Here is a 27886-nt window from a genome sequence, read left to right as displayed (position 1 = left end):
TAACACATCCCCTCACCAAGGCTGGTCATTCCAGGAGATGTTTCGCAAGACTGATGGCCCTTCTACTTTACTTCCACACTGCCTCTCCCTCTCTGTTCTGCCTTTTTACTTTACTTCCTCACTGCCTCTGCCTCTCTGATTCTATAACAGAAACTGGCATCCAGACCCAGAGAAGATGGTTTTTTCAGAGACACTAGTTTGCCATCTTCTCAGTCTGCCTTCTTTCCGAATAAAGTCGTATTGCTTGCCTCAGCACCTCATCTCCGATTCGTTGGCCTGTCATGTGGCAAGCAGAGAGAGCTTGGACTCGGTAACAAATTTGGCGAGCCAGCCAGGAGCCTTGCAGCTCGTGGCTAGCCGGCCCGGTCAGGGAATATTGGGGCAAGGCCCTAGCGGCTGCCAGGACCATTTGTCCCGAGGATCTTCCCTTCAAAGTTCCCTGAAGCGGCACCGGCTACCCCAGTGCTTGGCAGCTGAAGCAAAGAACCGACAGACTTCAATTTGGGGAATGACAGTTCCATCTGGGAACTTCAGTTCCAATCTGGGGAACTTCAGTTCCATTTGGGGCTACGAGTCGACAGACTCCATTCAATTCTGGACGTTAAGTTCCTCTGGTGTGCATGCTGGGAACATATTCCCCCTCAATCTGGGCTTTTCCTTTACAGGACAAGCCAGTCTGGTTGGGGTGCCCTGTTGGAGGGGGGAATTGTTGTTGGACTCTATCTGATTCTGGGAACAGGTTCACTGGGAACTAGTTCGTTGGTTTTGTAGGGTAAGTCTACCTGATCTGGGAACTAGTTCGTTGGTTTCGTTTTGGTTTTGTGTGCATTGATGCTAGAATTTGTGCCTTTTGTGTTGGAATTTGTCTGTGTCTTTTGTGTTTTGGTGTAGTCAGACTGATAAAAATGGGAAATACTCCACCTACCCCGAAGGAAAACCTTTTGGGGCATATATTAGATAAATGGGCAAAACATAGCCGGGAGCCTATGACTAAGAGAGACATGATATACTACTGTAATAGGGTATGAACCCAATATATGTTAGGATCAGAAGAACGATGGCCCCTGAATGGCTCACTCAATTATTATACAATCTCGCAGTTAGAAATGTTCTGCAAAAGAGCAGGGAAAAGAGATGAGATTCCATATGTAGGAGAATTTATGCTATTGCATCAGGAGGAAAAGGAGTCATAGGACTGCCACCTTATAGTGCTGTGATCTGAAAGGAAACCCAAGGGGGAGAGGGAGAAAATGAGAGTGGGGACATGTTATTTCAAAACTTAGCCCCCACCCCAGCCTATCCAGCTCCCCCAGGGACCGAGCAGGCTACACTGGCAGTTGTTCCAAATGTCCCCCCCCCCCCCGCCATGCTGCCAATCTGTTCACTGCCTCCTGTTTCCCCGACCCATTGGAATCAAATGGAAGTTTCTGTGGTAACACCCGGGGCACAGCGACCTGGTTTAGTATCACCATCTAAGACCCTACAGGGCACCCAATTTGGACTGGGAGCCACTTCTGCAGCAGGGCAATTTCCCTTGCCCCAGTATCCTGTAAGAGGCCAGGGGACTCCCTTGGACTTGAGGCATCAGACCCTGATTTACCCACAGGAGCCCCCGGTAACATTGACAGTGGGGAACAAGTTGATTGATTTTCTAATAAATATGAGTAATCTTAAGAGACTTGTAAATATTAAACAAAGGGGAAACAAAGTCATCCTAAGAGAAACTTGCCTGTACCTTTGAGATACAAATGTCCTATCTGGTCTTCTCAGAAACCCTTATCTCTGCCATCTTTTTAAAATGCAAATTTTGTAAAAGAGGGTACAGTAATTTAGAACTTGACTTGTTTACCATAAATATTAGTAGAAAGGGTTTAGCCATCTAGACAAATGGGCTTGATTTGTTCCATTTGCCAGAAACCCAACTTTAATCCAACCTCTTTTGTAAACTGATGGGTTTTACACTACTGTACCTGACTCAGGGCTGAAATTTTGAAATGAGAACTATCATGTCTCTCTGTTTGTATGTTTGTATGTGTTTTTGTCTTGGATAACATTGCTGAGGTTAATCTGTAAATGAGCCTTATTTAATTGGCTTAAAGAAACGTAAGCCCTTACAAACCAAACAATTCTAAATACAAGAGAAATTAAGGTAAATGAGTTTCAGTTTCACGTGAACCAGGAAATATTTAGTATTAAATTAATACCTGGTATTAATGTTTAAGTTTGTTGCTCTAATTAATATAGACATGACTTTGGAGCCATCAACATTAAGTATAGTACTTTCACTGCACCTAGGTTTAATAGAAGCTAAATGAAATCTTGTTATATCTGTTGCAAATTTGTCAGCAAGAAAAATAACTTGATATGATGAAACTTTAAAGTAAATATAAATGAGATAAGAGCTTTTAGGTAAACTCTAAGAATAATTATGTTCTAAAAATCATCTAAAATAGTTTCTCCAGATTTGGTAAGTATTACTTGCCTCTTGATTGTCACTAGAAATTAAGGTTTTAAAGAGTCGGAGATTCTAATTTAAATATAGAATTAAAGCTACTGAAAATAATAAAACATTTCAGTATGGTAGAATGTGTGTTTTCAGTTAAGAAGGTACGAGGAATGGAATTACATTTTACTAAGAAAGTTTTGTACATGGTCAGGATTAACTGAATTTAGATTGAAGTTAAATAAGTAAATGGATTTCGTTAAGTAAGCTAATACAAGACTGAAATTTGATCTCCCTCTCTGTTAGACTGCTCCTTTTGATAACAGATTAAATGAGTTTCTGTGCCCTTAGGTGCTCCGTATTTGTTTTTGTTTCATCATTTTGTGACTTTAGTTAAATGAATAGGCACTGTTTCACAGTGACCTACATCCTGTTGTGTTGTAAAACCTTTTTGATATTTTTAACAAACTTCCCAAATATCCAAATCTGACTAAAGCTTTTTAGCCTCCAGCTGACTCTGGGTACTTCGAAAGGACATCTCTGAGACATCTCAGAGATGTCAAACTAAGTTTATTTGGTATGTTAAGTTACTTCAGAAACATCGTAAAGTGATTGGTGAAGAATCTTAGATTATAGTGTATGGATAAATGTCATTTATATAGATATTCCAAAATTTATATGGAATCCCTAACATCTGATATGTCCTGATATGTTAACAATCATAATACTAGTTATTCTAAAATGTTATATCCAAGAATCCTGCTAATTGCATTGTACTCAGATTTTTAACCATGCTATTTTGTTTTTTGTCCTGATGCTTTTACAAAATGAAGATTTTTCAAGAAGACTGATAAAAAGGAACTTTTTAACAAATATATGTTTCTTATAGCCTTTAGATAATATCACTGGACTGGGTAACAAATGACAAAACTAATGGGAAACCTGATTATTTCATCCAGATCAATGGGAATTAATTACATGGGACTGAGTGAACTGGTAAATATGATTTATAACTTTATGCCTTTAGGAAATATATTGACTTTAATCTTTGTTTTTAGGAAAAACCTTTTATGCTATAACCTTATGCTATGACCTACAACAAGTTGATAAAGTATGCCTTTTTAAACAAAGATGAAACATTTATCTTTTTCTCTCTACCTGATCCTGACAGAATTTGTTGTCTCCAGCTGGTTCTCCTATGGACTTGATATTATGCTAATCATTGTTTTAATTTGTTCTTTATTTCCAAATTGTTTGTGCTTTGTGTCTCCCTGCTGCAGTATGTCTTTGTCAATGTTACTAGCTGTTACTTATGTCCTATTTTATAAGATTGTTGTCTCTTGCAGTACCCAGTGTGTAACCAGGCCTCCAACAAAACGTCTATGGCTAAACATCTTAAGGAAATAGATCACTTTTATACCATAAAAATAATTTTAATAATGTGATTCTAGGTATGGGAAGAAGCAACAAGGGAAAATGTCTCCTGGATCATAATTAGACAGAGGATCCAGAGAATCTTTAATTATCAGTAGGGCCTAATCCAGTTAGCACCTGGAGTGGCATATCAAGAATTTTTGCCTGATCTGGGATGAGCCTCCCAGCACCATGGGACAAAATTTGATCATGAAATGTCTCCCAAATATTGGTCAAATTCCTGACCAAGAGGAGAGGATCAATCATCAGCGATTGCAGCCCCCCAGTGTGAGCCAGTGAACACTGAGGAAACTCAGGAAGGAGAAGAATACCTGCCATCTAGCAGCCATCAGACTGCAGCCACTCCCTATGGTGAGCCCTGAGGAAACACAGGATGTGAAAATACAGGATACAGGCCCCATCTGGGCTGTGGTGCATATCAAAGAAATTATTTCAGTGAGCCCAGAGTCTAGCATCTTCCCATACATAGAAAAATGCTAAATTTCTTAACTTGAGATGCAGTCTCCTGGGCTTGAAGCCCTCAAAATTCCTGACAACTCTCAACTTTTAGGTTGCGAATATTTGTAAGTCTACAGGTGTCAAGTAGACACTTCCAAAGCGGAACAAAAGACAAATCTCAGCATCTGGAACACTGACACGGATGGCGGGCACTCCCAGAAAGATCCATCTGACCGAGCAGTTAGAACTTTGTCACCCTTTTTTCACAAGATTGTAGAATGGACTTTGACAGTGGGAAATTGTAACAGGGAAGAGCTAAATTGGACTCCATGTTGGATCTGTTTCTTTAACCTTTCCTTTTTGCGTTGCTTTTGTTATTACAATCATACAAAGTGGCCTGCCTCAGGGAACCCTGCCCACCTGTGAATGGCTGCAAGAAAAAAAAAAAAAAAAAATCCGCTCACCGAGGCTGGCCATTCCAGGAGATGTTTTGCAAGACTGATGGCCCTTTTACTTTACTTCCTCTCCGCCTCTCCCTCTCTGATTCTATAAAAGAAACTGGCATCCAAACCCTGATAAGATGATTTCTCAGAGACACTAGTCTGCCATCTTCTCCATCTGCCGGCTTTCCTGATAAAGTCGTATTCGCTGCCTCAACACCTCGTCTGCGATTCATTGCCCTGTTGTCTGCGATTCATTGCCCTGTTGTGCGGTGAGCAGAGCGAGCTTGGACTCGGTAACAATTCCAAAAAGTAAACACTTCTGATATGTCGAGGTTTTCAAGATTTTCAGTTTTATTTTTTTTCTCAAAAGCCTAGTCATATTTTTTAAGACATTTAATCTGCGAATAGAAAACCCTGAATCTTAAAAAAGCTAAGGGTTTGGGGTTTCTACAACTATATAACCTTCTGTACTTGCCTTTGAAGTCTTTACTTGCCACTTTGGTTAAATGTTTTGTTTTTTTTTTTTTTTTTTTTTTGCAGTACGCAGGCCTCTCACTGTTGTGGCTTCTCCCGTTGCGGAGCACAGGCTCCGGACGCGCAGGCTCAGTGGCCATGGCTCACGGGCCCAGTCGCTCCGCGGCATGTGGGATCTTCCCAGACCAGGGCACGAACCTGCGTCCCCTGCATCGGCAGGCAGACTCTCAACCACTGCGCCACCAGGGAAGCCCTTGAAAAATATTTATTTACTTATTTATTTTGGCTGTTCTGGGTCTTAGTTGCTGCACGCAGGCTCTTAGTTGTGGCATGCATGCTAGATCTAGTTCCCTGACCAGGGATCAAACCCGGGCCGCCTGCATTGGGAGCGCAGAGTCTTACCTACCCACTGGGCCACCAGGGAAGTCCCTTAAATGGATTTTTTGACACACTTCCCCCAAATCAAATTCTTTCTTTTTTTAATATATCCAATTTAAAAAATTTTTATTTATCTATTTTTGGCTGTGTTGAGTCTGCGTTGCTGCGTGCGGGCTTTCTCTAGTTGCTGTAAGCAGGGGCTACTCTTCTTTGTGGTGCGCGGACTTTTCATTGTGGTGGCTTCTCTTTGTGGCAGAGCACGGGCTCTAGGCACGTGGGCTTCAGCAGTTGTGACACGCGGCTCAGTAGTTGTGGCTCATGGGCTTTAGAGCGCAGGCTCAGTAGTTGTGGCTCACGGGGCTTACTTGCTCCGCGGCATGTGGGGACCAGGGCTCAAACCTGTGTCCCCTTCATTGGCAGGTGGATTCTTAACCACTGCGCCAGGGAACCCCCCAAAATAAAATTCTAAATGAAGTTTTTTTTTGACCTGTGGCCAACTTTGGGATTTTCCAAAGGGCCCTTAGTATATTTGTTCTCTCTCCTTATAAAAAGAGAAATGTGAAGCTAATTAGGCTTATTTGATATGTTAAATTACAAAGAAAACATTGACAAATAAGAAGTGATGTTTAACTTTAGCTTATCTTTGTGTGGGTATGTTATTAACATAAGTGTTCCAGAACTTATATAAAATTCCTAAAAATCTGATATGCATGGTATAATGTTACAAGTTATAATCCTAGTTACCATTTTTTTTTTTTTTTTTTTTGGATGGATACTCCAGTGGCTTTATTAACTCCTTTCTGGGGATGGCAGGACATTATAGCTGGAGAGAGGAAAAGGAAGCCAGGAAGCTGTGGTCTCAATATGGGTCATTGAAGGGGGTGACCTGCATCTCTCGGGACCCTCTTCCTATCCACCGTAAGCATGGGCACGATGAATAGCAAATTTTTATTCAGGGCATCCAGCTGCTTCATCTCCTCCATGCTAAAGGTGAAGTCAAACACCTGGATGTTCTGAAGGATATGGGAAGGTGTGACACTCTTGGGGATGCAGCTCACTTTCTGCTGGACCTGCCACCTGAGCAAGATCTGAGCTGGAGACCGGCCATGATTTTCAGTCAATGCCAGGACCACTGGCTCCTCAAGCAGGACAGGCTCATCAGGATCACGCCAAGCACGCTCAGAGGAGCCCAGAGGGCTATAAGAAGTCACCTCCAGGCCGCGTGCTTGGCAGTGGGCAATCAGCTCATTCTGAGCCAGGTATGGGTGGCATTCCACCTGCAGGACAGCTGGGCACACCGAGGCCACGCTGAGCACATCATTGATCTGCTGACTGCTGAAGTTGGACAGGCCCAGTGCCCTCTCCAGCCCCTTAGCCACCGGTGCCTCCAGAGTCTTCCCAGTCTCCTTGTAGTGGGTGGAGTCATAGCGTATAGTCCCATCAGAATTCTTAGGAAAGGGGTTGTCTCCCGCTCAAAGGCATGAGGCCAGTGCATCAGGTACAGGTCCAAATACTCAAGCTGGAGGTCAGCGATTGTCTTCCGGAGGGCAGGCTCCACATCCTCAGGGTGGTGATTTGTGTTCCACAGCTTGGAAGTCACAAACAGCTCCTCCTGAGGCACCAACTTGCCAGGTCCCACATCCTCCTTCAGGGCTTCCCCAATCTGTCTCATTGTCATAGATAGCACAGTCAATGTGGCGGTAGCCTATACTCAAGACATACTTAATAACTGCTTTTACCTGGCCAGGCTCGCTCTTCCAGGTGCCCAGTCCAATCAGGGACATCTTCGTCCAGTGTGCAGGAGGATACAGGAAGCCACCATTGCCCCCTCGGCACGAGCACAGGATGTTAACAGGGAAGTATGGCTTTTCAGCTCAGTCCTGTGCCCTGCTAGCTACCCAGTGGGCCTCAGCTTCCCAGGTTCCTAGTTATTGTCTTAAAAGTGTTGGGTGTCACAGAAATAACCAAATTTCCTTGTCAATTTCCATTATAATGAACTCTCATCAGATCTCCAACCATGGGCATTTTAAAGTTCGTTGTCATTTACAGACAATTATTGTTTTACTTTGATGCTTTTGCAAAAGTGAGATTCCTGGAAAGAACCCTACCAAGTGTTCTTGACCACTAACATCAGTGTCGAATTACAAGGTGTGAAAACGTGGGTACAGGGACTTCCCTTGTGGCCCAGGGTCTACGACTATGTGCTCCCATTGCAGGGGGCCCAGGTTCGATCCCTGGTCCGGGAACTAGATCCCACGTTCCACAACTAGGAGTTCGCATGCTGCAACTAGAAGATACTGCATGCTGCAACGAAGATCCTGCACGCAACAGCAAAGATCCCATGTGCCACAACGGAGACCCGGCACAGCCAAATAAATAAATAAAAATATGTAGCAAAATAAAAGAGCCAAATTTAACACAAACAAACAAATTAAAAAATTTGGGGGCTTCCCTGGTGGCGCAGTGGTTGCGAGTCCGCCTGCCGATGCAGGGGACGCGGGTTCGTGCCCCGGTCCGGGAAGATCCCACATACCGCGGAGCGGCTGGGCCCGTGAGCCACGGCCGCTGAGCCTGCGCGTCCGCAGCCTGTGCTCCGCAATGGGAGAGGCCACAACAGTGAGAGGCCCGCGTACTGAAGGAAAAAAAAAAAAAATAAAAAATTTGGGTACATGTTTCACAACTGAAGAAGACCCCACCTGACATCTGGCCCTGTTTAAATGCCAAAGACCTCAAAATCCAATTGACTAGGAAGAGAACTAGGCAACAGTGAGGTAGACTGTTTCCTCCCAAGAAGTCAGATTAAGAGCATTTCCTTCCATTCTTCCTTTCTTCTCTGACCATCCTTTTCCTAATTCTTACATCATGAAGGTCTTTATTATTCTCTTCTCCACCTTTTGGCTTGCTCTAGCCTGGAAAGATAACTGTTCACCTACCTCAGACCATTGCAAAGAAAGGTAAACTGACTGTTGGACTGGCTTGGACGCTGGTGATCCTGTAGCTCTTTCTCCCCGTCACAAACTTCTCCCTGATTTATAACACCTCAGTTTCAACGGAACAAGCTCACTGCATAAACATTTCTGGGGTGGGGAGACATAGTTATGCGAAATACATAAGCAGGCCAACTGGCTTAAAGCTGTGTCCCCAGTTTTCTAGCTGGTTTGGATCATGGGGACCCTGGCTCAGGAGTACTCTCCAAACCATGGACATTGTTTTGTTGCTAGTAATTATTACTGTCTCCCTGATAAGCTGGGTTCTCTCAAAAGTTTTAAAGGCATGTGGGCAGCCACTGACCAGCCAACACATGGTCTCTCTCTGACTGAAGTGACAAAAGAGAACAGAAGAACAGAACCAGGGCCAAGAATACAAGCCTGACATCACCTCTTGTGAATGCTACACTAAGAGCAGAAGAGGCAATGGTGATTGAGGGTCATGTTAGTACTGATATTTTTGACCAAACCTCTTGAATGGTGAAGAGGATGAGAAAAGGGAGAATTACTGAAATAAATTTCTAGGCCAAAGATGGAGCCACTCCTGCCCAGAGTGCCACAGCAAGAGAGCAAAACTTAGTAACGTTGGTATCTCTGTAAATGTTCTGCTTGACCAGAAACACAGTATATCTAGTCAGCCAATCCCCAAACTCTGGGCTTTATAATTACTTTCTTGTTCTTTATTCATTTTCTATTTTTCTCTTCCATGTTTGTTTTTTTTTTTTTTTTTTTTTGGCCGCCAGGTGGCTTGCAGGGATCTTAGTTCCCTGACCAGGGACTGAACTTAGGTCCTCAGCAGTGAAAGCGCAGAGGAGTCCTAACCAATGGACCGCCAGGGAATCCCCATTTCTTCCTCGTTCCTTATTCTTTATCCTATAAAAGTGTCCTGCTTTCAGTCCCATGTTGCAGTTCTTTGGACCCTTGGGAACAAACAGTGGTGGCTTCATGAAGTGTTAAAGTATGTTTAACACCTAAATTCTCTTCCTTAATCATTTTTTAACAGTACTAATCTGTTAGAAGATTAATACTGAAGTATTCACAGATTAAATAATGAGACGTGCTTTAAAATAATACTATTGGATGGGGCAAAGATTGATGAAACAAGATAGATTGGTGTATGTTGATGATTATTGAAACAAGCTAATGGACACATGAGGGTTCATTATACTATTCTCTCCATTTCTGTGAATGTTTGACATACTCCATTAAGAAAAAAAGAAAAATAACATGGGGCTTTCTACTCACAGAATTTCGAGCCAGTCATGACCCGCGGTTACTTCAATAAAGCGGGTTGACTATTGCAGCAATCAAAGGGACGGCTGTAAGCAGCAACGCAAGCAAAGTGCCTTACGAAATGCTGTTTTATTATTACTTATTGTCATTACTATGGTTGCCAACACTAATTAGGTGCCTCCGAGAGTTCCCGCCTCCTCTCCCTGTTAATGGTTTATTCCACTCTTCGGCTGGTTCTTTCCCGTGGTTCCTTCCTCCTAGTCCCGCGCTGTACCCCCCCGCAGCCCCAATGGTTTAGCCTGGCTTCCCAGGGGAAACCCGGTGGGGCGGAGCACGAGGTTTCTGAGAGCGGCCGCGGTCCCCTCTCCGGAGACCACTTGGACCGCTCCGCGTCGGGAGTGGGCAGGTAACCGTGGGGCAGGGCGCGAGTCCTGGGCTCCGACTGGCCAGCTCTGGAGTAAACATCCGGCTGGGTGGGGCGGGGCCGGAAGTGGAAAGCGAAGGAGGCGGCTGAGGAGGCTCCGGAGGTTCAGGACTCGGAGTTGGTGCCTCCAGGTGCAATGGGACGGGCTGGGCCGCGCTGAGGGCGACGCAGGGCGCTGATAGGGACGCGGGGCTGGGCCATGGCCGGCGCTCGGGCCGCCGCCGCCGCCTCGGCGGGGTCCTCGGCTTCTTCAGGCACCCCACAGCCGCAGGAGCCGGGGCTCGGGGAGCTGCTGGAGGAGTTCTCCCGGACTCAGTACCGGGCCAAGGACTGCAGCGGGACGGGAGGCTCTAAGGTGAGTCAGGAGGCGCGATGAGCAGAAAGAGAAGGTCCCTTGTTTGCGACGTTGCTGAGGTCAGGGGTCATAGGACAGAGAGAGAGGGAAGTGCCCAGTGTCTGGACCCGGAGAGTAAGGGTCGGGTTTAAAAACCGAAAAGGAGGAACTGGGCTCAGAACGAGCCAAGCCAAGGAAGGACGACGTTTTGGTTTGAGACAAAAGGGTGTGGAGGTCAAAGATTAGCGCTGAGTGGCCTTGTTCAGAGATTAGAGAAGAGGAGCTGAGGAGGGTTATTCCCATGCATTAGGTATGGGGACAAAAACCCTCATGTCTAGATTTTTTGAAGTGTAGAGGATTTATCCAGGTCAGAGATCAGAGTGAAGGGGCTGGAGGGGTGGGGCAGAATGGAGCCAAGAGATAAACTGAGTGTGTTGCTCCCTTGTATAGTCTGAGCATGACTTTGGAATTAGGCCCATCCCTTTCCTTCCCCCATAAAGCAGGAAGGCAACTCATACTCCCTCTGTTCCTTTGTCAAAAGCAAGTCTTAGTTTCTCTTTTTTTCTACTTTTGGGATTCCCTTCAGGCTCCTTATTGCCAGACCTGGAAGGCTTCCAGTCTGGTCAGGCCATTCCCATCTTAGGCATTGCCTGACAGTCTGATGGGAATCTTGCCGACCCTGCCATCTTTCATCCCCCACGTGGTTTTGGCAGGCTTAGCATCAGGTTTTCCAATGGAATTCTGTTCCCTCCCAGGCCATGAAACTCTGGTTTGGCTCCAGGGGTTACCTATGCTAGGACTTACTGAACTTGGCATCTGCTAGTCTGAAGTAATGCAGGGAAGACTTCAGTAATGATGGGTCTCCCCCACTCTCTAAATGACCGAGTATTTTTCGGAGCTTAGCCTGAGGACCACCTGGTTCAGCATCATCTGGGGTGTTTGTTAAAAATAAAGGTTCCTTGATCCCACCCAGTCCTACTGAGTTAGAATTTCTGAGGGTGGGAATCTGGAATTTGTATTTTCTAATAGGCTTGTTAATGATACTCATGCCCCTTGAAATTTGAGGATTTCTAATTCTTGTGAGTTTTTCCCTCCACATTGGTCTTTTGGGTGGCTAGAGGGTCAGTTTTGCTGGGCCACCCTTCCTTCTTACACACCCCTGAAGATTAGGGTTGTAAAAAGTTATACTTGACTCACTCCACCTGGTCCAAAACTTTGATCTTTTGCAGACTTGTTGAGATGTTACAGGTTTTATGTCGTTCTTCTGGTGGGTCTTTCCCTGAACTGAGCAAAACAAGAGCAATTTTAAGGGAGGTGTTCCTTCTGTTTCATAAGCAAATTGCGTGTAAGGAGACAGCTTTGTCTGCATCTTTTACTCATTACACTAACTAGAGCTTCTAGGTACTGGTCTGTGGCTGGAGAATGGGGAAGAATCTGGAGCCAAAGGAAGATAAGGGATTAGTGTCGGTTAAAGTAACCTAGAGAGGGACTTCCCTGGTGGCGCAGTGGTTAAGAATCTGCCTGCCAATGCAGGGGACAGGGGTTCGAGCCCTGGTCCAGGAAGATCCCACGTGCAACTAAGCCCGTGCGCCACAACTACTGAGCCTGCACTCTAGAGCCCGCGAGCCACAACTACTGAAGCCCATGCTGTGCAACAAGAGCAGCCACCGCAATGAGAAGCCCGCGCACTGCAACAAAGAATAGCCCCTGCTCACCGCAGCTAGAGAAAGCCCGTGTGCTCCAGCAAAGACGCAATGCGGCCAAAAATAAAAATAAAAAAATAATTAAAAATAAAATAAAGTAACTTAGAGCAGGGGTTCTTAATATTTTATGGATTGTGGACCCCTTTGAGAATCTAATGAAAGGTATCAACCTCTCTTCAAATGCTTATCATACACGGTTTCACCACCACATTGAGGGGTTCAGAGTCTCTCCCAGAGTTTACCATGTGGGTTCATGAACCACACGTTTAGGGTCTGTGATCTAGCAAGATGTCTTTTCCTGGTATTGAATTATAATCACAGAGGCACATTGTCGTTCCCAGAGACGTCTCCAGGTCAGGAACCGCCTAATTCTCAGAACGCCAGAATCTTCTTTATGCTCAGATCTCCTCCTCTGTGCAGGTTGAGCGCATTGAGAAGAGGTGTCTGGAGCTGTTTGGCCGAGACTACTGTTACAGCGTGATCCAAAATGTGAATGGGGATATCTGCGGCCACTACCCCCAGCACATCGTGTTCCTGGAGTATGAGAGTTCTGAGAAGGAGAAAGACACGTGAGCATCATGTAACCAAAGCGTGCCCATCTGGGAAGGCCTTGACAGCTCATCCCCAGGGTTAGGAAAGTCTGCAGCTGGGTGGGGCAGGCTCACTTTTCCCAGGTGTCAAGCCTCATTGGCATCTTTGTTTTCTTCAGGGTTTCACATCTTAGATTGGCAGAGTAGCACAGCGTAGAAGGAGGGGTTGGGAGTCACAGCCCTGGCCTCCTGTTTTACTCCTACCCTATAGCTCATTGTCCTGAGACAGCTGACTTCACAGCTCACCTCTCTGAACCTCAGTGTTTTCTGTTCTGTTTTTTTCTTTTTTTTTAAGAGAGCAAGTGGGAGGTATGCTTTGTCAACATGTGGAAGGGCACTTACCATATGTAGAGATTAAGAGCCTGAGGTCAGCGTACGTGCCGGCTGCCCTGCTTGCTAGCTGTGTAACTAACTTGGGCAAGGTACTGAACCTCTTTGTCTCTTAGTTTCCTCATCAGTTTCTACCTCTATTTAGAAAAGTGGCTTTTGCAGTTCCTGCTGATAAACAGGATTATTCCAAGCCTGACGTGTGTGCTGTAAGAATTAGAAATAAGAGCTACCATTAATTGAGGGCCTCCCGAGGCCCGAGTGCTTTGCGTGTGGTAACAGTTCACACCAGAGCAGACACAGAGCACCCAGCACAGGATGCAGCCCATAGGCAGTCAGTAAATGGTAGCAGTTGTTTGACACTGATAAATAATCACTGATGCTCTAGGAAGTGCTTTCTGTTGATCTCAAAGTTTGTTCCCCTAGGCGCCCTGCTTGCTGTTGATTTTAAGGGAATTCCAGAAGCTGTTGCCAACAATATCCATGAAAGCCTGGCCCCGTGGAAGCACTGTGATGATGAGTGCTATGGTAGAGTCGTGCTGCAAAGTGCAGCGGGCCATCACTGCTCACAGTGCGCCCATCCGCGCACCCAGGAACGGCTAGAGATTCTGAGTCTTGGACTCCAGAGCCACTGAATCAAAATCACAGCATAACAAGATGGCCCAGTGATTCGTACGCACATGGAGGTTTGAGAAGCACTGCTGTAGACGAACTGGGGAGAAGGGTGGATTCTGCCTGGTGTGTGTTTCGGGAGACCTTTCAGCTGGATTTGGAAGGATGAGTAGGAGTGTCCCTGAAATGTCCTTTGTTAGGGACCAGCTTGTATATGGTCTTTTTTTTTTTTTTTTTTGTATATGGTCTTGATCATCAGGCATGTGGACTTGTGGGTGTTAGTGGTTATTGGGCTAGTACCCCCTGAGCACTCATTGAAATCACAGATTCCAGGGTCCCTGAATCACAATTTCCAGAATCTGTGCCTCAGAGAGCTCCCTAGATGCGTCTCATCTTTGCTATAGCCTGGGAACCGCAGGGAGCCAGAGAAGCCTTTCAAGTGGAGGAGTAAAATGGGAGATCTATAAGTGTGCCCTGTAATGAGGTCGTGGTGGGGTGCACTGAGAAAAAAGAATGTATTGGGAAAAGGAATTGAATGTAAATCAGAGCACTTGTATGACTGCCTCTTCTTTCTGTCACCACCACGGCGCTCCCATCTTGCCTAGTGGGGTCTAGCCACCCAGGCTAGGGCCACCGCAGTATATCCCTAACCCTAGAGGAGTTGTGGAGTTTGTTTTTGTTTGTTTGTGTTTTTTTTTTTTGGCAGTACGCGGGCTTCTCACTGTTGTGGACTCTCCCATTGCGGAGCACAGGCTCCAGACGCGCAGGCTCAGCGGCCATGGCTCACGGGCCCAGCCGCTCCGCGGCACGTGGGATCTTCCCAGACCGAGGCACGAATCCGTGTCCCCTGCATCGGCAGGCGGACTCTCAACCACTGCGCCACCAGGGCAGCCCTGTTTGTTTTTATTTATTATTTGGTTGTGCCGGGTCTTAGTCGCGGCACTTGGGCTCCTTAGTTGTGGCTTGTGAACTCTTAGTTGTGGCACGCATGTGGGATCTAGTTCACTGAACAGGGATCAAACCTAGGCCCCCCTGCGTTGGGAGCACGGAGTCTTACCCACTCCGCCACTAGGGAAGTCCCGTGGACTTTGTTTTTACTTTTCACTTCTTTTTTTTTTTTTTTTTTTTTTTTTTTCGGTACGCAGGCCTCTCACTGTTGTGGCCTCTCCCGCTGCGGAGCACAGGCTCCGGACGCACAGGCTCAGCGGCCATGGCTCACGGGTCCAGCCGCTCCGCGGCATGTGGGATCTTCCCGGACCGGGGCACGAACCTGTGTCCCCTGCATCGGCAGGCGGACTCTCAACCACTGCGCCACCAGGGAAGCCCTACTTTTCACTTCTTGCAAGGCCTCGAAGTGATACTGAGTGGGCGATGCCTGTTAAAGAGAAGGGAGTATGTGCATGTTCAGGTGGGAAGAAGTAGAACTTTTTGCTTCTTTACACATGCCTGGACTTGGTGTTAATATGACACTAATTAGACTGAGTTACACAGGGTAGAACTGGATTCAGGAAGTGGTTTGGTCCTCTTAACCCACCTCCCCAGTTGAGCCCATATCTGGGACTGGAAGCCTGGATGGGGATCTCTGAACAGCAAAGACATGAGTTTGTCAACGAGGCAAACTGCTGCCATGAGGCAGACCCCAGGGGTCTAGTTGCAGGTCCTACCGGAGAGATGAAGTCCCTACCTTCAGATCTGGTGGGTAACACAGACCAATCAACGAGCAATGACAGTGTAACAAAGGCCAGAATTAGGGCAGGTACAGGTGAAGCACTGGGAGACAGTGGTTAAAGTTCTGCACTTGCTAATTCCAACTCGTGTGTGAGCGTAGGGTGGGGGGGGTTGTTCTCCCAATTCCACCAACTTTCAGACGCCAGCCTTGTGTTTTACAGATAACATTAGATCCCACAGGTTAAGGGCTCAGTCCCACAAGACAGACATAAATACACAAGCTCACTTTCATTCATTCAAATATGAGTATCAGGTGCCTGACACAGCCCAGTGCTTAGCACAGTAAGGGAAAGATTCTGAGGCCAAGAGATAAAAATAAAAACAGGAACCACTGAGAACAGAAACTGAATTGGTTCTTTGAGTAGGGGACCCAGGAAAATAAAGCACCAGCTAGCCTAACAAGAAAAAGGTGCCTTCCTTCACATGATAAGACTGCCCAGAGCCTCTAAGAGGGAAATGCTGGCATATTCTCTCCCTCAGTTTTGTGGAGAGTTTGCTGAATGGAAGGATTCAGCCTGGGAGAATCATATGCAGTTTCAAGGCTTTTAGAGCTGCTGGAGTGAGCTCCATGAGAGTCGGTTAAAACAGATGGTGCTGACCACATCTGTGCAAATGGACGGAGGCCACCAAAAGGTGGGAGGGAGACTACTGTGAGCAGTACTGTGTGTGCTCAGTTTTATATTATCTTGGCATCTGAGTTTAATTAGGCCATTGCTTCATTCTGAGGTGCCTTTTTTTTTTTTTAATGTTTTGGCTGCATTGGGTCTTTGTTCCTGTGCATGGGCTTCTCATTGCGGTGGCTTCTCTTGTTGTGGAGCATGGTCCCTAGGCGCATGGACTCGGTAGTTGTGGCATGTGGGCTCAGTAGTTGTGGCACACGGGCTTAGTTGCTCCGCGGCACGTGGGATCTTCCCGGACCAGGGCTCTAACCCGTGTGCCCTGCATTGGCAGGTGGATTCTTAACCACTGTGCCACCAGGGAAACCCTGAGGTGCCTTTTTATCTCATAGAGAACCTGAGTGAGGGGAAGGTGGCAGAACTTACTTTTCAGTGAGCCATGTTTTTTCTAGGACCTGGCTGGTTGGCCTGTGCCATCCTACAGGCACCTTGAAGAGGCACCCCAGCCTTCCACCTTCCATCAAAAAAGGAAAAAAATCTTGATCGTAAAAATAACATGTAGTCACTTCTTTGTTGTTTGAATTGGTTACAGTAAGGATGTGATAATTCTGTGATTTAAAACAAAATGTTTAATAAAAATGAAAAAAAATCTTAAATCAGACCTTACAGAAAAATACACCATAGGAAGTATAAGTCCTCTTATTTTATCCCCTGTTCTCTTTCCATGATCACCAAACTCTTGGTCCAGGTTTTTATTTGAAGACCGCTGTTTAACTTCAATTTCACATCTTCACTTTATAGTAGTTATTTTATTAGTAACTGGTTTGAGAATATATCTATGAAGGCTACTAAGAAATCAGCAGTGTTTTTAAAAGACTATATTTTTATTGGTGCCGGCAGCATCCAGTTATGCTTAAAAGGGTACCACAGATGTGTAGGAGTTGGTGAACTTACTCATTCTGAAACAGTTATTTGTGTGCACATGCTGTGCAGTGACACGGGAGTGCTAGCACGACTGGGATGTAGAAGGAATGAACGCCCTCTTGGACTCGGCCTGGAAGCTCAGCCCTTGTAAGGAGGGCACTTGAGTGTCTTCCCTCCCTTCTCTTCTGTCACCCTGCATTATTCTGCATGGCGGGGATAGCTTCCCACTCTTGAACTTTCCTGCCTCCTGTTCCTCTTGCAACCAGAAGCTCTGACTGGCTGCTGTGGAGTCTTTTGTTAAGAATCTACGGTGGGGACTTCCCTGGTGGTCTAGTGGTTAAGACTCTGTACTACCACTGCAGGGGGCGCGGGTTCAAACTCTGGTCAGGGAACTAAGATCCTGCATGCCTTTCAGCGCGGCCAAGAAATTTTAGAAGAAGAAAAGAAAAAAAGAATCAATGGGTGAAGCTATGAGAGTAGACCCTTATTTTAGGGGTCAGCTGATTTGACCTGATTTAATATGTGTGAGTTGCTTAAGCTCATTTCTAAATGTATTTTTTTCATCTTCTAGAAGCTCCCTTATTAAACCCAGTGTATTAACTACTGTGCTTCTCAAGGCCACAAATAGCTTCTCTTTCACTGCCTTTTCTCCAGCATTCCCTCCCCTGTTGGCTTTTTGGACTGTTAGAGGTAGCTGGAACGTTGCGGAGGTATCAGAGGCTCATAGCCATGTGAAATGAACCTTCATCTTGTGCTGCACTCTGAAAGATGACAAGAATGGCCCCATGATTTCCTGAGGGTCCCCAGCACACGTATTGTCTTACTTTTGGAGTAAGATACTGAACCCCTTAGATATAATCAACGTTCAGTTTGCTATATATGTTTCTGTATTTTAAATACCATGTCTTCAGAGTAGCTGACTTTTTTTTTTTAATCTTAAAGGTTTTGAAATCAGGATGACTTCCATTTTACTATCTATAATATAGCATTTTATTCTTTTCTTGAAAAGCTTAGAATGTCCATGATCTAGAATTTAGGAATCTGAGCATTTATTAAATTTGGAATGAATATTCACACACACACACACACACAACCCTAGTATGGGGCACACAATACTCACGCAGAAGCAGATTGACCTACCTCTCTTGCCTGTTTTTAGGTTTCAGAGCACCGTACAGGTGAGCAAGTTGCAGGACCTCGTCAACCGCAGCAAGACGGCCAGGTGCAGAGGACGTTTTGTCTGCCCAGTGATCCTGTTCAAGGGCAAGGTAAGACCACGCCTTAGCCTCGCACTCCCTGAGACCCTCTCGTGGGGTACCTGGCTTAATGCAAAGTGTAGAGTCTCGTGTTCTTGGCTTTTGCCAGCCAAGTTTGGGTGATTACTGGGTGCCTGGTGCAGTGGGAAGCAGGCCAGAGAAACAGACCAATTCTGATACAATTTTTGAAGGTGAGTCTAGTTAGGAAAGGGACAGTCACAGCAGAGGACCCCACCCTGTGTCCTGGAGCCAGACTGCCTACGTTCTGATCCTGGCTCTGTTACTTCCTGCCTGTGCAAGGCCTCAGTTTCTTCCTCTATAAAATGGGAAAAATAATCATGCCTACATCAGAAGTTTGTGAATAGATTAGATCAGATGAGTAAGTACATTGTTGTTTGTTCATTCGTTCAGTCATATAATTTACCAAGTATTTATTGAATGTGTGTCATGTTCAGGCCTCAAGGTACATCAGCATATAAGGTACACAAAAATCCTCATCCTTATCAAGCTTATATTCTAGTGACTGTTGTTAATTTGGCTTCCCACTATGGTCTCATTTCACCTCTTTTTATAATCCTTTGGTGTATTTGATATTCCCATTTTGCAGATGAAACGAAGGCTCAGAGTGGTTAAATAACTTCCCCACATTTACACAACTAGAGAGCTGGGGTTTAAACTTAACTGCAAAATGCACTCAAGTTACCACACTGCAGCTTAGGGCCACGTGGTGTGGTGTCAGAGGAACCCACTTAAGACGGGCAGCAGTTGGGGACTTCCCTGGCAGTCCCTTGGTTAAGATCCCGTGCTTCCACTTCAGGGGGTGTGGGTTCTATCCCTGGTTGGGGAACTGAGATCCTGCATGCTGTGCAGTGCGGTCAAAAATTTTAAAAAAAACCAAAAAAACCCCAGATGGGCAGCAGTGTGGACTGACAGACATGGCCTCATTAAGTGAGCGGGACTAGGCAGCAAGCATTGGAGGAAGGGTGGGAGGGTGTTCCAGGCAGGTGCCAGCTCTGGGGGAGCATGAAGCCAGGCGCGGAAAGTCCGAGAGACTCCCTGACGGGAGCACAAGGTACGTGGTGGAGCCGAGGATGGAAGGGACTGAATGCAGGAGGCTGGTTGCTGGCCAAGGTGTTTAGGTTTGCTGGGAGAGCCACTGTGATTTCTGAGCAGGGAAGTACAAGATGCAAATAGCATTTTGAGAAAGATTAATCCAGAAGGAACGGACTAACAGAGAGCCTGGAGCAGGGGAGGGAAGCAGGGGTGTAGGCTCTCTATTCCTGTTTGTTTGTTTTTTTTAATCTTTATTGAGTTTGTTACAGTATTGCTTCTGTTCTATGTTTTGGTTTTTCGGCCGCCAGGCATGTGGGATCTTAGGTTCCTTACCAGGGATCGAACCTGCACCTGCTGCACTGGAAGGTGAAGTCTCAACCACTGGACCGCCAGGGAAGTCCCTTAGGCTCTCTATTCTAGTCGTCCATTGTGTACCTGAATGCGCTGTGGTCTTGGTGCCTGTCGGACTATAGTCCGGCTCCCAGCGCAGGTGAGGACTGGGACAGGGCAGTGGGGAGGAGAGACACAGGGCTTGTTTCCATCCCTTTGTGCCTTTCTTTCGTAAAATGGAAGAAGGGGGGATGTGAAAGGGGGGATAGGAAAGGAGACTTGACCACAGGCTTTCGTGGACAGGTCGATTTTAGGGAAAAGTATGTCTGGAAGTCAAGTTCCAGAAATTGATCATCTTAAAGCTATTTATTCCCTCTTCCCCTTTGGAAAGTTTCGTGTTGCTGTAAGCTCTGGGAACTCCGGTTTAGATAACTGGACTATAACACACTGCTCTGTGGGGCATAGCGCTTGTTGCTAGAATTTACATAGGAAATACTCAAACCTGTGCTTCGCACAGTGTGTTCCACAGAATAGTAATTTAAGGATGTGCTTGTGCAAAGCATTCCCTGTCAAACAAGGGTGAGAGATAGCACGTTACTAGATTTGGCCTGACCCCCAAGCTCCAGATTCAAGAGGTACATCGGTAAGTGTGCACTGACATAGGAAAGGCTCTGAGAAGTCCTGAAGCAGAGGGACCTGTGTAGTGCTGTCAGGTCTGCTATTTCTCACTCAGCAGACCTTGAGGAAGGGACTTTGCGGAATGCATTTGGGAAAGTGCCACATTGACCGGCTTAGTCCAGTGAGATTGCAGCAGGCCTGGGAGAAAGAGCCCAAGGCAGCTCATTTCAGAGGGAGGGCAAAGAGTTGGAGGGATTATCCTCTTTTTTTTTTTTTTGTCCATGCTGTGCAGCTTGTGGGGTCTTAGTTCCCCAAGCAGGGATCAAATACCTTATATACATTTTATTCCTATTGTGTTTGCAAGTCTGCTGTCTCCTCTCAGCGGTAATCCCTTTGAGGGCAGAGGTCTTGTCTGGCTGCTGTCCTCCCAGCGCCTAGCAAGTGCCCACCCAGCTTGTACGTGCAAGCTGGGAAGGTGGGAAGGTGGGAAGACACTGCTCTTTAAAGTGGTCGTGGGCTCTGCTGGGTTCTCGGGGGACAAGTGACTAAGACAGGCCTGTCCCTGTGGAGCTCAGTGAGTGGGGAAGGTTGACCTGTGAACTAGCAGCTGAGAGGGAGATGGCGACGGGCAGGAGAGAGTCTTCTGTTGTGAGGTGGGGATCTCATCCTCAGAGACGTGGCTCCCAGCAGGCCCTAGCCAGTGCGGTGACAGCAGTGTTTGCTACCAGCACATCCTGCCGGGCTGGGGAGGGGGAGGTATGTTCAGAAGTGCCTGCTTCCTGCTTCTCTCCAGATTCAGTCCAGTGTGGCTGGGGCAGCCAAGGAACTAAATGTCTGATTGTATTTCATTTCAATTAATTTCCGTTTTATAGCTGAAGCAATGTAGATTTTTTTTGGTTAAACACAACTTTATTTTGGGGCAGGACTACGTTTCCCTTTAAATGCTGAAAATAAAGTATCCTAGTTGAGATGTGCTGCGAGTATAAAATACATATTGGATTTTGAAGACTTAGTCCAAAAAATGTAAAACGTGAATAATTTTTAAAGTGATTATATGTTGACATAGTAATATTTTGGATATATTGGGTTAAATGAGATATATTATTAAAGTTTTTTTACAACTAAGTTCAAGCATTTAAGGGTAAGCTGTTCTCCCATGCCGTTCTCTTCCCCAACATCTGTATCTGGGTTTTAGGCAATTAAAATGGGAACAGGTCATCTTTCTCTGTTTCCTCCCTGAAAGAGATGGGGAGCAGAGGTCAACTGCTTTTATTCTGTGTGCTAAAGTTGGTTACTACATTAGCATATCCTATAGAGCCATATTTCTCATGCAGAGTTAGAGGCCACTCCTAATTAGGTAAGTGGAGAGCATTCAGAGTACATCCTGCTTTTTCAGTCAAGAGCGAAGCTTAAAGTACAGAAATGGCAGATTATGCTTTGGAGCCATGAGGCCAGGGAGCAAGGTCAGGTGTTAGACTCTGCCTTGGGGTGCAGCTTCCCCCAGGTGCCGGCTCGGGACCTTCCTGCAGAGGTTGGTGCTTCACTTGGGGAGCTGGCCCTCTCTCCCATTCTTCTCCATCTGATGAGGCCTCTGTGCCAGGTGTATCTGCCTCCGTTACCAAAAAGACAGGGTCGAAAAGAGGTGGGAGAACTGAGCAGAAAGAAGACTCTGAACCTTGAAAAGAACTCAGAGCTCAGCAGCTAAGGAAGGATGGGGTGTGTGTCCGCTCTGAAAAGGTTTAGCAGAGTAATGCAAAGAAGACTGAGACTTGGCACCGGCAGCTTGGATGATGGGGGAGGGTGGGCATGATAACATGTGCCAGTCAGACTCAAACCACGTACCCCCATTGTCTTGCTTTCAGGAATCAGACCTCCCTTCTTACCATGAGCGTCTTGGGGGGTCCTCAGCCTGAGGATTGACATTTCCCTGCTGCAGTTCCTAATTACTGGGTTGGTCTCTTCAGAGTAGGGCCTCTTATCAGGGGCTGGAGATGGGTCCATGGATGGACTTGGAGATGTAGGTAAACTCTGGTGTGTACATTTTTATCCAGAGACAGTTTATCATTTTCATCAGATTTTCAAAATGCTTTTGGACCCAGAAAAAATGAAGCAGCCCCCACAGAGTGCATCCTGCTCAGGCCAGCAGGAATCTCTGCCCGAGCCCTTCTTCATAGGCTTCCGGGACAACCCTCCCACGATTGCATTCTTGCCCCCGGCACTGGAAAAGCACCCCACCCCGCCCGGGTTGTAGCAGGTTGCCTTTCTATCACCTGCCCCCTGCCCCAGGCTGCCACTGCCTCAGAAAGCCGGGTGATGACCTGCCGGTTCCCACCACACCCCTTTCCTAGCAGCAAAACCGTTTCTTTACCACTGTCTTACAAGTGGAGAAGGAGACCCCTTGGGCAGTATTCTGCAGTTTTCCAGGGACCCTCCTTACACCGCCAGGCTGCGTGACCCGTTCAGAAATGCCTTCCCCCTGCCTAGTGTAACGTCCCAGCCACCCTCACAGCCTCCCTCAGCCTGTAACTGGACCGTGGGGTCACCAGATACCTCCTCCCATTCCTCCTGGATCTCATCAAACACAATTTATAAAGATTCAGCCTTAAAGTTAAATAATGAAGTTCATGCCCATTGCCTGGTTTCTAGAATTCTAGCTCTTGAAATGCTCCTTCAGTGATGAGGAAAGAGTAAAAGGATAGTTCAGCACAGTTAAAGCCACTACACTTCCTTCATACAGAGGAGAGAGAAGATAAAATTTCTTAAAAAAAAAAAACAAAACCCAAACATTTCTCCCTTAATTGGCCCTCCTGCTGCAAAGGTTGCCCTCCACTGCACTAAGCAGTTCCGGTGATGGTCAGCTCGCAGGCTCCGGAGGGAGGTGGGCTCGATCAGATCCCAGCTCAACCCCCTCTGTGGTACCTTAGGCATCACTTCACCTCCCTGCGCCTGTCCCTCGTCTTTTCATCTGTGAAGCAGCAACAGTGCCTGCCACCTGCGACATCTCTCTCATGGGCTTGTGTAAATCCAGTGGGAAGGTGGTGTACTTGTTTCAGTCCTGTACTCACAAACACATGTGATAACCGCCAGATCTTACCCAAGTACATGCGTGACGACCACTGAATCTACCCATTACTGTTAGTGACACTCTGGTGCCTCTCGTTTGGGAGAGAGAACCTCTTGACAGAGGCTGCAGGTTAAATTCTAGGCATACTTCGGAGTGACTGCTGTGAAGACTTTGGGCAGCACTCCTGCACCCATTTTCCTGGCCTGGAGGGTCCCCAGGGGTTCCCCCCACTGTGTGCACTTCAGAAAACCACCTGACTTTTGGTCAGAGGGTACAAACTTCCAGTTGTAAGGTGAGTAAGTTCTGTGGATCTGATGTACAGCATGGTGATTATAGTTAGTAATACTGTATTAGATACATGAAAGTTGCACAGAGAGCTGATCTTAACTGTTTTCACCACAAAAAAAGAAGTGGTGATTATGTGACATGATGCATGTGTTAGCTAACTCTACGATGGTAATGATTTTGCAATAAGTAAGCGTATCAGATCAGTGTGTTGTATACCTTAAACTTAGACAATGTCATATGTCAATTATATCTCAAGAAAGGCTGGGAAAAACCGAACCAAAAAACTCCAGAAAACCACCTGACCCTGAAAATGCGGTTTCTCTCCCAGCATATTTGCAGGTCGGCAACGCTGGCTGGATGGGGGGAGCTGTATGGACGCACTGGCTACAACTATATTTTCTCAGGTGAGCATTGAGCTGTACCGTCTTTGACTAAGAACAGGAACCCAGTGGTGGAGAATAGCCACCTAGGGCTGCATTGGTGTAGGTGGAGGGGCAGCAAGCTGGGGGATGGGCAAGGGCCCTCCTTTCATCACCTGAGGAGATGCTGGGGGTGAAGAACACTGCCAGGCATGTGGGGCTTCGGATGTTGAGAGGCAGGAGTGTGGTCGTTAGGGTGGAGCCAGGGGGAGACTGGTCAGGAAGCCCCTGGGTGGAGCCCCTGCCTTGGCCTCGGTGCTGACCGCAGGTTTCTCCCACAGGGGGTGCAGACGACGCCTGGGCAGATGCAGAGGATGTCACGGAGGAGGACTGTGCGCTTCGGTCAGTGCCAGGTGGTTATGGGTCTGGGCTTGGGTTGGGGGCAGGCGTCTGAGTGGTGGTGGCCGTTCTCCTACTGACGGTCATGACCTCATCAGTGGTCCAGGTGAGTGGATTGGCTCCCTTCCTCCTGCTGCCAGGCCCACGCCCCTGCAACAGGGTTGTTGAAGTCCACCCTGTAGCTTCACCCGAAGCTGACTTTGTGGACTGCCTGAGCAGTCTGTGCTCGCCAGGACTGCAGAGCGAGTGCCCCAACGCTGGGGTTCCTGGCACCCCAGGCCCAAAACACAGGCCAGACATCTGTGTGTCTTCAAGCCCCACGGTTTCCAGGGTGTGACGTCTGGCCCTGTGACGTCTACCAGGTGATGCACAGCACAACCGGCCCGAGGCACAGGGCAAGCAAGGACTGTGGTCCCCACATGAGAGATGTGGGCACTAGAAGCTCCACAGCTGTGTGATAGGTGCCATAAGGCGCTTGCTACAGAGGAATGTTTTAGGCTCCCTTAAAGGGAAGGAGGGGGCTGGCTCCCACTCTTCCTACCTCCTTTCCAAATATTTTTAGAAAACGGCAGTAATGGTTATTTTGGAAAAGCTCCTTTGCATCGTCTGTACCACATGGAAAGTCTTTAACTGGTGTCGGGTGTCTCTGGAATGCACACCAGTACCCTGGTCAGATCAGCTGCCCAAAATCATGGCTCGGTGCATGAAAAGGCATCTCGCTGTGCCCGGCTTCTGCCCGTTAGTTCCAAGAGTAGTGGCTCTGGCTTGTGCTCAAGAATGTTTGGCTCTTCCCCCGGGATCAGACGACCTCTGCCCCAGCCAGGCCATCTTCCACAGTGCACACTGTTCTTGGTGAGAAGTCTGCTGGGGACAGCAAAGCAGTGGGCATTACAAAAAAAAATTAATGGTGACTGTTTATTCGTTCTGCTTTTGCCTTTATCTGTATGACTGATCAAAAGGCAGCCTGGGGATTAGGAAAATTTTATCTTTCTCCTTGCTTCAGAGGCCTTCTAAGCTGAGGGAATTCACTTGCTAATATTTCACAATCAGTTGATAACATAGCTCTAAAAAGTCCATCTCCCAGTGAAAGTTTCAATCTGTTACATTTTGAGCGAGTCATGTGGCTAAAAACAGTCATAAATGGGGAAAGGGAGGGGGGTGGAGAGAGATAAACTCTAATGGAGGCTCAAAGACTCTATCAGCCACTAGCCTGCTGCTTTTTAGAACTCAGAGATTATCTTGAGTCTTCTGGCTTAATGTCAAGCAGTGCCAAAAATCCCTTTCCCGCCCCAGGTGCAGATTGCTCCTCTTTGAAATGCGTCCCAGAGAGCGGGATAATCACTTAGAAAGTCACCTTCCCTGGGAGCGGTTGTCCTCTCTTGGCCTTCCCTCTGTCTTCTGGAGAAGAGAATCAGAAATTCTTCTGTAGAAACTAGACTTCCTTGAACGCGCCCCTCACGCCCCAGACTTTCGTGGATGAATGTGCAGTGCAGCTTCTCCCTCTGGCTCTTTGTTTCAGAAGTTCCGACACGCATCTTTTTGATAAGGTCAGAGGGTATGACATCAAGCTGCTCCGGTACCTGTCAGTGAAATACATCTGTGACCTGATGGTGGAGAACAAGAAGGTGAAGTTTGGCATGAAGTGAGTGCAGGGCACCCCCTGCGAAGTGGGTGGAGGCCGTGTGCTCACAGGCTCGTGGGGTCGGAGATGGCACAGAGCAGTTACAAGGGCACACCGCGTGCCAGGCCTCGTGCATCCTCTCCCTGTATCCTCACACAGCCCTCCCTGCAAGGAGGTTCTAGTGTCCCCCTCTTGCAGGGGAGAAACTGAAGCCAGAGAGGTTAAGTCACTTTCTCGGGGTGGTGCAGAGAGCACCAAGGGAGCCGTGGGTCTCTAACGTGTGCTCTGCTGCCGCTGCGCCATCTCTGGTAGATTAGAGTCTCTTTTAAAGTGGATCGAAAAAAATCAGTATTTGCTCAATTTTTATGTCCTGTGTGGAACAAATCTTCAGGTAAGGCAAAATTAGAAACAAATGGAACCTGGGTTAGGGTGATGAAATTTGGGGAATTTTTCCAAAGTGTTGTTAATTTTCTATAATAGCCACTTTTAATTATGCCAAGTATGTCTTAGAAAATAAACCACACTGAGGCTGTTGCAGCTCAGCTGTTTGCAGTCACCTGCACATCCCGCTGTCTGTCAGAGTAGTCCTGTGTCTCTCCGATGCTGTCTGGGAGTGTCCGCAGTGGATGCCGGAGAAGGTGGAGAGGAGAGTCCGCCCCAGGGCCCCTTTTGGACAGTGTCTCTGTTATTTTGCTCTTTTCTCACTCCGCCCTGCGGGTCAGGGGGCGGTGCTGCCTTTGGGGGAAGCTTGTTCCGCGGCTTAGGTCCCTGTGCGTTGCAGGTCCTGTGGGGTCCGGGGGAGTCGGCGCTCTCACCTGGTGACTTGGGGTAGAGGCGGCAGAGCAGTCGCATTTCTTAGTCGTTCTAAGTAAGCCCCCTGGAGGGCATCATTCCTAACTCTGAACAGTAGTTTCTATAGCAGGAGGATCATTCGAGCTGTGGTAATGCTTGTGGGGAATGCTGTGCGTGTGTTGTGATGCCGTAACACGTTGTGTCCTGTCTTGTAGTGTCACCTCCTCCGAGAAGGTGGACAAAGCCCAGCGCTATGCCGACTTCACTCTCCTCTCCATCCCGTATCCAGGTAGGGGCTCTTTCCAGGGTCTGGTCAAGGGACAGGCTTCCCAGGACTGGGGCTCTTTGAGGCCCTCCTCAGGCCCTGGCCACTTAGGTGCACAGATGCCCCGGAGCTCTCGGACAGGATCTGCTGTCACTCAGCATAGGGCAGTGCAGCTCCTGGTCCTTGGCTCTCACCTTAGGGAAGGACGCTGTCCTTGTGTGTGTGTAGGGGGGCTTTCCCCTGGGAGCGGCCCAGGAATGGAGTCCTGGCTCAGGTCCTCCCTACTGCGCTCTTGAGCGAGTTACTTCACCTCGCCACCTCGCCAGCCTCAGGTTTTCTCAGGTATCACTGGAAGTTGGTGAGGCTTAGCTCAGGGTCTTGTTGTGTGGATTGGGTGAGGTCAGGTTTATCGGCGTGCTCTGTGCAGCTAATGTGCTGTTTCGGTGTGAAATGACGTTAGTCCTCCGTGTCAGCAACCATCTGTGCTGCGCTGGCTGTTGCCGTGGTGAGGATGTAAGTGCCCTGTCCCCAGTGGCACGTGGTTGGTGGCCTCACCGTGTCACAGAGCACCGTGGTGAGCACACAGCTGGCTGCATTTGTCTCTGGCACAGACTGTATGTGACCTGTGGCCAGGGCAGTGTTCTCTGCACTGGATACTGAAGCTGCGTTAGTCCAGTTTGTAGCGTTTAAGCTTTCTTTCTGGCAACACCTGCTCGTTCAAGGAGGTATTAGAGCCCTAACATCGGCACCAA

The 27886-nt window shown here is 47.4% G+C and overlaps 1 protein-coding gene and 1 pseudogene across 13 annotated transcripts in view; one reads left to right on the top strand and one right to left on the bottom strand.

Moving 5' to 3' along the window:
• Positions 1 to 6479: 6479 nt before the first annotated feature.
• LOC136129031 (aldo-keto reductase family 1 member A1 pseudogene) lies at positions 6480 to 7432 on the bottom strand (annotated as a pseudogene).
• Positions 7433 to 10353: 2921 nt separating this feature from the next.
• The window catches only part of MTMR14 (myotubularin related protein 14), a 43442-nt gene continuing 25909 nt past the window's right edge, over positions 10354 to 27886 (top strand). For 5 of the 13 annotated variants that reach the window (XM_065886123.1, XM_065886119.1, XM_065886116.1 and 2 more), the window contains exons 1-7: positions 10454 to 10609; positions 12712 to 12860; positions 18249 to 18357; positions 24027 to 24102; positions 24399 to 24459; positions 25976 to 26098; positions 27085 to 27158. In XM_065886123.1, the coding sequence (XP_065742195.1) occupies positions 10454 to 10609; positions 12712 to 12860; positions 18249 to 18357; positions 24027 to 24102; positions 24399 to 24459; positions 25976 to 26098; positions 27085 to 27158 (748 nt within the window). Of the gene's footprint in view, positions 10610 to 12711; positions 12861 to 18248; positions 18358 to 24026; positions 24103 to 24398; positions 24460 to 25975; positions 26099 to 27084; positions 27159 to 27886 lie in introns of all 13 variants that reach the window. The other 8 variants (XM_065886126.1, XM_065886124.1, XM_065886122.1 and 5 more) reach the window with 5 other exon arrangements.

This window comes from Phocoena phocoena, chromosome 10, assembly GCF_963924675.1.
Source record: "Phocoena phocoena chromosome 10, mPhoPho1.1, whole genome shotgun sequence".
Taxonomy (NCBI): domain Eukaryota; kingdom Metazoa; phylum Chordata; class Mammalia; order Artiodactyla; family Phocoenidae; genus Phocoena; species Phocoena phocoena.
This window is presented reverse-complemented; position numbering and strand designations above follow the sequence as displayed.